Source organism: Lynx canadensis, chromosome D3, assembly GCF_007474595.2.
Source record: "Lynx canadensis isolate LIC74 chromosome D3, mLynCan4.pri.v2, whole genome shotgun sequence".
NCBI classification, from domain to species: Eukaryota; Metazoa; Chordata; class Mammalia; order Carnivora; family Felidae; genus Lynx; species Lynx canadensis.
Window position 1 is genome coordinate 79224729 of NC_044314.2, and position 13114 is coordinate 79237842.

General features: G+C 39.2%; 1 protein-coding gene across 4 annotated transcripts in view; it reads left to right on the forward strand.

Annotated features, from left to right (window-relative positions):
• The window catches only part of TAOK3 (TAO kinase 3), a 180998-nt gene that overhangs the window by 130325 nt on the left and 37559 nt on the right, over positions 1-13114 (forward strand). For all 4 annotated transcript variants that reach the window (XM_030336404.1, XM_030336405.1, XM_030336403.1 and 1 more), the window contains 2 exons: positions 661-828; positions 3504-3710. In XM_030336404.1, coding sequence (XP_030192264.1) covers positions 661-828; positions 3504-3710 — 375 coding nt within the window. The remainder of the gene's footprint in view (positions 1-660; positions 829-3503; positions 3711-13114) is intronic.

Below are 13114 nucleotides of genomic sequence, written 5' to 3' on the forward strand. Positions count from 1 at the left end.
CTGAGAAACCAGGAAACCATAATATGTGGAAAGATCACTGATAATATTGAAAGTGAGAGCTGTTTATACCAGGAAAAATTTATGGACTTTGGGGTAGTTCTTTTCACTCTTCAGAGGCCCTTTTCCCTTATTTCTGGTTGTGCAGTTCTGTAAAGGGAAAATGAAGCTGCCAGAATTATGACCTCTAAATAAAGCTGCCATATTTTCACGCATATACTCTACACGACCACCAAAATAGAAAACAAAATACACACAGTCGTTTAAAAGGGGTATTGTGGAGTGGGTAGGAGAATTGAGGCAGATTATAACAATAATATTCTTGAACTCTACATCACTTCTACTTATTATATAGCTTCAGACTTGAAAGTTACAAGCATCTAAAGTACTAGTCATTATCGGTTACATGTTAAAGTAAATCTCAAGAATTCTCAAGTAGACTCCAGGACAAAGTCCACAAAATGGGGCTTGAGGAAGAAGAGAAAAGCATAGTTACCTCTTTATAAGATTTATACAAATTGAGAGGTTGTGCGAAATGAAAGTCGTATCTTGTTATTTCTGCAAAATCAACAGACCTGGTTATGTCTGTTTATAATGTAAATCTTGTGCCCCCAAATCTGTTTTCTCACTATCAGTTTCTGTTTTTTCTCCTCCCTCAATCAGCATGATTTTGTTCGACGAGACCGGCCACTACGTGTCCTGATTGACCTCATACAGAGGACAAAAGATGCTGTTCGTGAATTAGATAACCTACAGTACCGAAAAATGAAAAAAATCCTTTTCCAGGAGACACGAAATGGACCCTTGAATGAGTCACAGGAGGATGAAGAAGTAGGTCCAGTTTATTATAGCAGGTGCTCTAAGAGTGGGAAAGTTCTGGACTGGGCACTTTGTAAACCACTTTAGGTGATAAAAATGTAATCGGTGCCCCGTGCCTCAAGAAACATGCAGAATTGCAAAAGAGACATTCGTAAAATAAGTCTTAAATAAGACAAAATATGAAAAACGTTACCGAGATATGTCACCATGCAAGGGTCATAGTGGGGAGAAAATAAGCCTGCTGGGGAGAATTAGTGAAGGTTGTATGAAGGACACGACATGGGTGGTTTTTGAGAGACAGGCATAGGGCATTTTAGACTCAGGAAAGTGCCGTACTTTAGGGAGATTATCCTGGCAACAGACTGTAAGATGGGCTTGAATGTGTTACATTCTGTAGACTAGTCCATGCAAGAGGCAATAAGGGCAATGTTGGTGGTGGGGGAGGGGGAAGGAAGACTTTTGAGAAACACTGTAAAGGTAGATTAGAAAATACAGTGCTTCTCACTGAAAGTGACTGTGACAGATGAGGAGGAGTTTGAGGTGACTCTAAACATTTTAGCCTGGGTGAATAGACTATGGCAATACCAAGAACAGAGAAAAAGAACCAAGGAGAAAGAATGGATTTAGGGTGATTTCAGTTTGGTGATGTTGAGTTTAAGGTCCCAGCATCATATGCTGCTGACCTAGTATACAGATGAAGTTTTCAAAGGAGAGGTGACTTTCTGGTTTCTCAGCAGATAACTTAAGAAGGATTTGTTGAGGCAAGGGTAAGGACAGTTGGGATGCCTGAATAGTGATGTCCGGCAGTTGGTTGGGAAATTCAAACCCAGAACATAAGAAAGAGGTCTAGGTAAAGGGTGCTTAGCTGGGGGTCAAGAGCATTATAATAATAATGAATGACAAGAGAGCCGTGCCATATAAGAGACCCTAAGGAACGGACATCACAGGTGTTCTGAGAGTCCACAACTTCAAGCAGCCAGTGTATCGGATGCCACAGAGAGGTCATGTTAGACAAGGACCAAAAACAAACAAACAAACAAACAAACAAACAAAAAACACGTTAACTGGGTTTTACAAGTAAGGCATTCTTGATGACCTTCATAAGAGCAGTTTTACAGGAATAGTTAGGATGAATAATAGATAACTGTGGGTTTGTAGAATAAATGGGAAGGGGGAAAGTAGAAACGGGGAAAGCTGGTTATGTTAAGATTCATAAATTTGGCTGAGAGAGAAAAGTGGCAAAGGGCAGTATGTAGAGAGGTATGCGAGCATGGGGCAGGCGTCTTCATGTTTACAGGCAGAATGGAAGAAGTCAGGACAGAGGCATGGAAATTAGAAGAAACAGACATAGTTAAAGAAGCAGGATCTCAGGAAGTGCATGAGATAGGAGCAGGAATATTAGAGCCTTGAACAAAAAGAAAGGACTCCTCGGGCGCCTGGTTGGCTCAGTCGGTTAAGCATCTGACTCTTGAGTTCAGCTCAGGTCATGGTCTCGTGTTTGTGAGACTGAGCCCCATGTCAGACTTTGCACTGACAGTGTGGAGCCTGCTTGGGATTCTCTCTCTCTGCCCCTCCCTCATGCACGCTCACTCTTGCTGTCTCTCAAATGGATAGGTAAACTAAAAAAAAAAAAAAAATCTTCTTCCTTTAAAACTAGATAGAAAAGAGGAAAGAAATGAACAATGAATTTTATTTTACCTTTTTGATGTGAAAGAAAAAATAACAATTATAAAAATGAAATTCAGAAAACTGAATTGGACTATAAAATCTCTTGATTGCACATATACCAATATTCCCCTTTAATTGGGAAAATAAATCTGTTAAACATGTAATGTGTTATCTGCCATATTAAATTACCCAAATTACCTATGCCAGTGATTCCTTATATTGCCATGGCTAAGTAACAGTTCATTAAAGTTAGATACACACAGTATGACTCTTTGAAAATAGGATATTTTTTGGAACTAAGGTGCTCTAATTATATTATTTAATCTTATATCAAAAGATATCCCACTGTGATGAGTAAATTATATGTGCTGATTATTTTACCACTTCTCAAATAGTAGTCTTTGGAATAGCAGTGATGAATACCAGTATTATTTAACAGATATATTTAATAAGATTACAGAGGTATGCACGATAGAATTGCTTGAGGGAGGCAGAATTTAATTACCTATCCAGGACAGTAGAAATAGTATCCCTGCTTAGGCATGAAGTTATTCAATAGTGATTTGCCAAGGAGTATATTGCTTGTCGATTCTCTGGAAACTCTTTCCACTCTGTCTTAGTTTCCAAAGACCACCACCCTATTTGTAAATATGTACGGTCTTTATCTAGCACCTTGATTGTCCCTGAAAGTCTCTTACAAACCTGGCCTGATTTCTGCTTGCTGAATAGCCATACAATAATATGATCATTGCATCTGACAGGGGAAAGCCCTGGGATAGCAGCATTTGGGGCCTTATGACCCATGTCCACAATGGCCCCTGAGGAAGGCATAGAAGTGAATTTGAGATGTCTGAAAATGGGGGGGAGTAGTGGAGTCACTGCATAAAAAGTTTATCTTGGCAGATTTGGCAGAAAAGCAACTTGGCACTGCAGAATTGAGTGTGCTTAATAGCTTAGTCAAGGAATTGGGACTTTATCTCTAGTCATTTTTTTTTAACCCCCATGCCCCATTTTTATAGGACAGCGAACATGGAGCCAGCCTGATCAGGGAAATGGACAGCCTGGGCAGCAACCATTCCATCCCAAGTGTGTCTGTGAGTACAGGCAGCCAGAGCAGCAGTGTGAACAGCATGCAGGAGGTCATGGAGGAGAACAGCTCTGAGCCTGTCTTGATGCACGATGATGAAAGCCCAGTCAATTCCAGTTCCTCTGTTGTGCCCAAGAAGGTAGGTTTCGGTTCCGTGGTACCCTCCGCAGCTCTAGGCTTTACCAATCGTAGTGAAGCCAGCTCAGGCCGCTTAGCATCCAGACATGTCAGCGTCCTCTTTCTACAACTGAAATATGGGACTAGACCAAGCCCTTGATAGTTCTCTTACAGTAAAAAGGTAACAAAGGACTCTGCAAGCTATAGCTGGGCCTATTTTCTTCGTCTTCCTCTTGCTGCTCTGATGTCTACCATCATCAATAAATAAAAGTAAATAAATCCATAGCCTCCAAGTCAAAGAAATTGATAAAATCCTCTCTAAACCAATAACTTTAATGCTGTACATCTTTTTAAAAAAAAAAATTTTAGGGGCGCCTGGGTGGCGCAGTCGGTTAAGCGTCCGACTTCAGCCAGGTCACGATCTCGCAGTCCGTGAGTTCGAGCCCCGCGTCGGGCTCTGTGCTGACAGCTCAGAGCCTGGAGCCTGTTTCCGATTCTGTGTCTCCCTCTCTCTCTGCCCCTCCCCTGTTCATGCTCTGTCTCTCTCTGTCCCAAAAATAAATAAACGTTGAAAAAAAAATTAAAAAAAAATAAATAAATAAAAATAAAAAAATTAAAAAAATTTTAATGTTTATTTATTGTTGAAGGAGAGAGAGAGCATGAGCGACGGAGGAGCAGAGAGAGGGAGACACAGAATCCGAAGCAGGCTCCAGGCTCTGAGCCATCAGCACAGAGCCTAATGCAGGGCTCGAACTCACAAGCCGTGAGATCATGGCCTGACCCAAAGTCGGACGCTCAACGGACTGGGCCACCCAGGGGCCCCTAAAACTGCAAATCTTAACAGCTTCCTGAGTATAATCCGTTGGTTGTACCCTTTCAGAAGTATGCTCACGGAAGTTTGTTTGTTGGGGCGCCTGGATGACTCAGCCTGTTGAGCGTCCAACTCTTCATTTTGGCTTGGGTCATGATCCCAGGGTCATGGGATAGAGCTCCACGCTCAACATGGAGCCTGCTTGAGATTCTCTGTCTCTCCCACTGCCTCTCTCCCCTGCTCGCACCCTCCCTCTCTCTATAAAAATTAAAAAAAAAAAGTTTTTTAATAAGTATGTTTCTTAATGTATATTCCCAAGATACCATTTGTTTTAGATACAGTTTCTATTCTTTTCTGTTGTTCTCAGATTTATTTCTAATTCTAAAACTAGTTCTGTCAGCTGAAATATTCTGACTTTTCAGTGAATAATTCTGTTTTTGTATTTTTACTTTTCCAATTAAAGATTCTCATTTCATACAGGATTATCATGTTTCATAAGTTGAAGCACTTCATAAAAAAAAAAACATAAAGTTCCTTTCGGAGCATTTTCTATGAGTATTTCACAGAATTATCAATAGTTCTTTGGACAGAGTCCCAAAAATGTTTTGTGTGACTTTAGGTAAATAGTCCATAGTGTAGAATTATAAAAAAGAATCCTTTTTTATTTTTCCTTGTAAGGTGTGTATGTACTTATTTTAATAAATCTCAATAATTACACCCTAATTCCGGTGTACTTAGACTTCAATTGGTGCATTTTCCTGGGAAGGAAAAGGAAATTGAACAGGTAAGGATGAAGGGCAGGAGAAAATACATTGGTCCCTGGTCGTAAGTAGTGAAAGGATACACATCTATTTTCTAAACTGATTAACTTGGGGCGCCTGGGTGGCTCAGTCAGTGAAGCGTCCAGCTTCAGCTCAGGTCATGATCCCGCAGTTTGTGAGTTCGAGCCCCACATCGGGCTCTGTGCTGGAAGTTCGGAGCCTGGAGCCTGCTTCGGATTCTGTGTCTCCCTCTCTCTCTCCCCTCCCCTGCTCACCCTCTGTCTGTCTCTCTCTCAAAAATAAGTAAACATTAAAAAAACTTTTTTAATAAACTGATTAACTTATTCATTTATCTGACAAAAATTGGTGAGGACCTCTACTATGTGCTAGGAACTATGGTAGGTCCTGTGGATGTATAGGAAATAAAACAGACATGGTGCTTTCATGAAACTTATTGTCTCTGGGGGAGATTAGGAAAATAACTGTGCAAATAACTATATCATGTAATTATGAAACTTCTGCTCTGGGTAAAAGGATTTAGTCTATCAGGGAGTAGTGGAAAGACTACCTTATGAAGTGACATTTAAGCTAAAATTTCAAAGATAAGTAGAAGCTAGCTAACTTGGGGTGAGACAAGGAGGTGAGTCAGAAAGTAACAAGCGCAAAGGCCCTGAGACAAAAAGAACTTTGTATATTCAAGGAAGAGGGAAAAGATCAGAGAGGTTAGAGCTTGGTGAGCTATGTAAAGAGTGAATGGAGTCCAGAGAGACAGCAAGGACCCTGATTATCAGAAAGCCATGGAAGCATTTTGAAGAAAGGAGTGATACCAGACCAAAGTAGAAATCCACTAAGAGTTCAGCATTGGCAGCCAGCTCTCTTTGAACATGGGCAAGTGATCCTATATTTGAAGGGTAGAAAAGAAGGTTTTGCTGGAATCTCTTTTTGGAAGGAGCTATCATGAATGCTGACAGATTTGGCTCTCTCCCTTCTGTTCCCTCTGGGGCTCCATGGGTACAGGGATGAAAGGAAAAGAATTTCCACTGGATCCAGGACCCCTCAAATGAGAACAGTATTAGAAGATACTACTAGCATAGTCAACAAGAAGGAAAACCCTAGTCTTGAACTTATTGGGGATTTTAATTCTAATTTTTGTGTGATGGTACAGAGCTGTCTTATGATAATACAGGTTTTTCAATATTTTTTTCTCTTGCATGGTATAATCACTTAAGGATAGATGTTAATTTATATTCTGAAATAGAAGGTAGTTGTATTTGATCCATACGAAATGTTTGTCAGGAATAATTTAAGTTATATAATGCATTTCTATTTTATTATGAAATAAATATATAGAGAAAGTGTGATGGAAGAAATTTAAAAAACATTTGCAAATAAAACTGAATGAATTAACTTGAAAATATAAGCAGGCTAATCAAAAGACAACATGAACAGAGTAAAAAAGCAACCCACAGAATATAACAAAATATTTGCAGATTATATTTGCAAATCTAATGTTTGCTTATCTAATATTTGCATATCTAATAAGGGATTGATATCTATAATAGAGAGCGAGCTCCTAAAACTCACCAACCAGGGGCACCTGGGTGGTGCTCGACTCTTGATGTCGGCTCAGGTCATGATCTCACAGGTTTGTGAGTTTGAGCCCCGCATGGGGCTCTGCACTGATAGTGCTGAGCCTGCTTTAGATTCATATTCATTCTCTCTCTCTCTCTCTCTCTCTCTCTCTCTCTCTCTCTCCCCCTCCCTCTCTCTCTCAAAATAAATAAACTTAAAATGAAAAAACAAAAACAAAAAAATTCAACAGCCAAAAAACGAACAGCCCAAATCAAAAATGAGCGAGGACTTGAATAGACATTTTTCCAAAGAAAATAAAAACCATAGCACATGAAAAGATGCTCAACATCATTAATCATTAGGGAAATGCGAATCAAAACTACAATAAGATACCACCTCATACCCATTAGGATGGCTACTATCAACAAAACAAAAAATGACAGGAATGGACAAGAATGTGGAAAAATTGGAATCCTTGTGCACTGTTGATGGGAATGTAAAATGGTCTAGCTGCTGTGGAAAATAGTATGGTGGTTCCTCAAAAAATTAAAAACATAATTACCACATGATCCAGCAATTCTGCTTCTGGGTATATATCCTCCCAAAATATGAAAGTAGTATCTAAAAGAAATGTCTGTATCCATGTTCATGGCAACATTATTTATAATAGCTAAAACATGGAAGCAACCCAGCGTTCATTGATGAATGAAGAGATAAGCAAAATATGATATATGCATACAGTGGACTATTATCCCACCTGAATGAGGAAAGAAATTGTGTCACATGCTATAACATGGATGAACCATGAGGACATTATACTGAGTGCAATTTGCCAGTAATGAAAAGACAAACACTGTATGATTCTACTTATGTGAGGTATTTAGAGTAGCTAAAATCATAAAGACAGAAAGTAGATTGGTGGGCGCCAGAGGCTGGGCTGAAGGGAGAAAAGGAGAGTTGTTTAATGGGGACAAGTTTCAGCTTTACGAGATGAAAGAGTTATGGGGATGGATGGTGGTGATGGTTGTACAACATTAGAAGTGTATTTAGGAGCCCCGAACTGTATACTTAAAAATAATTAAGATGGTGAATTTATGTGTATTTTACCACAATAAAAAAGGGGGAAAATATAAGCAGACAATAAAAGTAGAATATGTTATATATGAAAACTTAGTGTTAAATATGATATTTCTTCATGAGACCCATTTAAATCCTATACCTGGGCTTAAAAATACATCATTTTAGGGGCATCTGGGTGGCTCAGTTGGTTAAGAGTCCGACTTTGGCTCAGGTCATGATCTCGCGGTTGGTGGGTCCAAGCCCCATGCTGGGCTCTGTGCTGACAGCTCGGAGCCTGGAACCTGCTTGGGATGCTGTGTCTCCCTCTCTCTCTGCTCCTTCCCATTCATTCTCTGTCTCTCTCTCTCTCAAAAGTAGATAAACATTAAAAAATTTTAATATGTATATCATTTTAAACACAATAGAAATAAAAAAGTATTCAGAAACTTTATATTTGTTGGTATGCTTGAATTACTAAAAGTTTTCCACTTGGGAACATAAATGAAATAGGATTTTAAGTTCTCAATAGAAAATTTTATGTAATGGATTACAGGAATAAGGAAACTAGTTTATAATTCTGTCTGCAACTGTTAGTGTTATTTTATGTCGCAAACCTCTCTGGGCCTCAGTTTCTCCATCTGTAAAATCAGGAGTTGTTCTGTGTGGTTTCAGAGATCCCTTCCAGGTCTTAAATTCTATGTTTCTTTTCCTGTCATCTTTAAAGAAGCAGATCTCGGGGCGCCTGGGTGGCGCAGTCGGTTAAGCGTCCGACTTCAGCCAGGTCACGATCTCGCGGTCCGTGAGTTCGAGCCCCGCGTCGGGCTCTGGGCTGATGGCTCAGAGCCTGGAGCCTGTTTCCGATTCTGTATCTCCCTCTCTCTCTGCCCCTCCCCCATTCATGCTCTGTCTCTCTCTGTCCCAAAAATAAATAAACGTTGAAAAAAAAAAAAAAAAAAAAAAGAAGCAGATCTCTAATGTGACTTTTAAGCTATTTTGTAAAGAGGTGCCTCGGGAACAAGCCTCATCCATACCTCCCCCAGGACAAGGCCTGCTTTTATACCTTACATTTTATGTTTGGATTTCACTTGAAAAGGAGGATTTTTCTAAAAGCCACTGTTCTGATCAGTCCCTCCTTCTTCATGCAGACGGCATAGTGGTGACACGTAGGTACAGGTAACATTTAGGTCACAGGTTGGATTCTCTGGGAAGCAGAGCTGAGACCATTTCATGCAGCAATTCATTTGCTTATTAGGAGTTTCCTTGGGGATCAACACCTGTGGAAGAGAGAGAAGGGCGCCGCATTGGGCAGAGGGCAAAGTTGAAGTGAGATGGCTCTCAAGGAGCTCGGGGGCTAAAATGACCCTTCAGAGTTGTCCAAACTAAGCCAGAATGGCTGTGCCTTGTTACCCTCACGCAGATCAGTCATTGAACGTGAGCGCCCTGGGAAGGGTATGAACTTGCACAAGGCCGCTCTCTGCAGCCAAGGCAGCCCCTAAATGGACTGACAGCCCAAGAGGATTCTGGCAGCAAGTCTTTTCTTAGAGGGGAATCTAGGTGGTGCATTTCGGAGTCCACCATAATTTGTGACCACAAAGAATGTTTTTGAAAGGAAGCGGTCAAACTTGTCTTACAAAACATTTACCAGTTTTGTTTGGGTTTGTGACCAGAATCTTAGAAAAACCTATATATCACTGAATTACCATATTACAGTGTTTTACCCATTACCTCATTATCCTATTTTCTTTTCTTTTTAATATTTGTCACTATCTAATATTATGTATTAAATTTTTTATCTATTATTTCATTAGTAGAATGTAAATTTCATTAGGGCAAAGACTGTGCCTGCCTTGCTCCACAATGTATCTCAACACCTAGAACAGTGCCTGGCACAGCACAGGCACTCAGTAAATAACTACAGAATGCAAGAATGAACAAATAAAAAAAAAAAAAAACAGGGGCACCTGGGTGGTTCAGTCAATTAAACATCTGACTTCAGCTCAGGTGATGAGCCTGCTTCGGATTCTCTGTCTCCCTTGCTCTCTTCCTCTCCCCGGCTTGTGCTCTGTCTCTGTCTGTGTCTCAAAAATGAATAAATGCAAAAAAAAAAAAAAATTAAAAACACACACATACACACACACAGGGAATGAATTAATTGCCAGAGACTAAACATCATGCTATTTTGGTTCATTGAACATATGGATTAAAAGGGTTAAATAATCTTAAGTATTATCTTTATGGTTTAAAAGACTTGAGTGAAGAGCATTTCTCCAATAATTATACTCCAGTAATTAGAACAAACTTAATAAATATCAAAATACACATTTGTGTCCCCCCCCCCACCTTGATTGTTACAACCAAGCAGGCATTATCCTAAATTAGTCAAACTGTAGATATGGAACAGATTACCGTTTTATATAGGAAGTAAATTTACTTTTAAAGGCCATGTGCAACCAATAAGAGTATGACTTGCAATTAACTGCTCTGCCTCCAGAATAAAGATGCCCTGATTTTAGCAAGATGGTTCTATCACACATCAAGCCCCAAAAAAATGTAAAGTGGGACACCAAAAAATTTCCTTTGACGTTAGAATTCCAGGTTATTTCTTTCTCTCCAGTCCTCACCTTGAATCTGGTCTTTCCCAGGCCCTGAAGGGACCCTAATCTAATCTTCCCTTTGAGCACAAATGATTTGATAAGTCTAAAAGTATATTCTGACAAAATAAACTTTAAGCATTTCTTTCGTTTTCCCTTGCTAATGTTGCCACCCTGCTCTTTCCAATAACAAGAATAATCACTGGGGCGCGTGGGTGGCTCCATCGGTTGAGCGTCCGACTTTGGCTCGTGTCATGGTCTCAGGGTTCGCGAGTTCGAGCCCCACGTCGGGCTCTGGGCCGACAGCTCGGAGCCTGGAGCCTGCTTCGGATTCTGTGTCTCCCTCTCTCTCTGCTCCTCCCCCACTCGTGCTCTGTCTCTATCAAAAATAAATAAACATTTTAAAAAATTAAAAAGAAAAACAGAATAATCACCGTATCCTAGACTGTTAGCTCCTCAAGGGCGTCTCTCTTCTCCTACCACCCAGCACAGTGTCTGTTACACAGTAAGCATTCAATAAACGGTTTGTGAACTTTTACAGGACACAACTCTACGTACACCTCAGTTTTCACTTATTCCCAAATGGCTCCAGGACAAACTCTCAATCCAGATTAGGTGTTTTGCTGTCACCTAGCCTGCTTCTCGGCCTCTACCCCACTCCTTAAAATCATGTATGTATGTATGTATGTATGTATGTATGTAGCAGTAGCAAACAGATTTTAATAGCATTCTAACCAACAAAATCTATTCAGTTTTCCAATTAAAAGGTATACTTTTATTTTGTTAAAGTCTAAAGTCACTTACCTTTGCCTGCTGCCGCTTTCTATTAATATAGATCATAAGATTTTAATATATTAAAGTATTCGTTTTCAATTTATTATATTAGACATGCCTAATGAACTCTAATCATCATGGCCCCCTTTTAGGTATTATTTTAAAAGATCATTCTGTCTTAATTCCTAAAGTTTTATTTGCCCTTTTTCCTATTAGTCGATGGTAGTTCTTTTTTTTCTTTTTTCCTCTTTTTTAAAAAAAGAACAGCTTTCACCATTTTTGTGGGAGGGAAAAAAAAAAAGAAATGTCCTTGAGGGGATAGGATGTTCTAGTTTAATTTTCACTTGCTTCAGTGGCCTTTCCTATTATTTTTGCTGAGGAGAGGGGCGGGTTCTTTGACTCTTCAACTCACATTTGGCAAAGTAAAAGTAAATTAACATATGAAGGTAATGTTTCTCAAGCAGGGCAGTCATACAGACCAGTCTCTATGGTAACATCTTTATCCTCAGCACGCTAGTCATTTTTGCTCCTTCGTAGCCACCCTCCCAGGTTGAAGAGAGCCTCGTCCATCTTCTTCCCTTCCTCCAGCCCCGGCTGTTGATAGCTACAACTGCTCATGTAGTAATTGAATAATTTTGAAATGAACAGAAACAAAAGGCATAGTAGGTTTGCTGATCCCTTCTGCACAGCGTAAAAAGTGTGGGAGTCTATAAAAAAGCTTCTCATCATCCGATAAAAGCCATTTTTAGATCCTCTTCCTGCCCCCATGTCAAGGTATGCTTGTGTGTCACTATTTTATGACTTCCTTAGAGTACAGAGTGGCAGGTTTTTACGAAATACAGATTCGAATTCTGTTAAATAATATAAGAGAAAATGTCATTTTCTCAGAATCTTCTCAGACCTGATTTCTTCTCAGACCTATATTCTTGAGCTCATTTATTCAGCAGACATTTCCTGAATGCCTACTAAGTGTCAAGCACTAAGGAACTGCTAGGGAGACAGAGTTTTCAAACCACATTTGCTGTCTTCAGAAAGCTCACAGCCTCACACACAGACACACAAGTAAGTATGTGATAGTATGATAAAGATATACCCAAAATACAACAGAGTCCAGAACAGTGGTTTCCAAGAGTTGATTTCAAGTTTACCTGGAAACTCTAAACAAGTGACTACACCATGAATCTTAATTTCAGAAGCATAAATAGATAACTTAAAGAAAAACTTTTAAATAAAAGTAGAGCCCTCTGTCCAGGGTATAATAGCAAAGTTTGTGCTTCATGCTTCATATACTTGACTATATTGTATAAAAGTTCAATTCTTTTTACTAATGATTTCGAACAAACGTTATGACAGCTTTTTTTTTTTAATCTGAAAAAGTTTTTTGTTTTTTTTTTTTTTTACAGTGAAGGAACGTTATAAATTTACCTGGTTAACACAGATTTATTTAAAACTGGTCCTCACCCATATTGGTATTTCAAAGAGCAATTTTGTTTATTCCCAGATGATACTGTGTTCAAGATAAATTATAAACAAGGCCTATGATTTATTTGTCTTGGTAAAATAGAATATGATATTTGTTCTTTTTTTTTTTTTAAGATTTTATTTTTAAGTAATCTCTTCCGTCAACATGGGGCTCAAATTTACAACCCCATGATCAAGAATCACATGCTCTACCGACTGAGCCAGCCAGGTGCTCCGATATTTGTTCTTAATCTTCTAAAAATCATTATTCAACATCAAAGATGTTGCCCCTCACGTTATTTGTAAATAATATACATCAGTGCCTAACTGCATTAATTAGCAAATTGTCCCTTTCCATTATTAATCTTAAAATGTGTTCAATTCAGAAAGTTTGGGA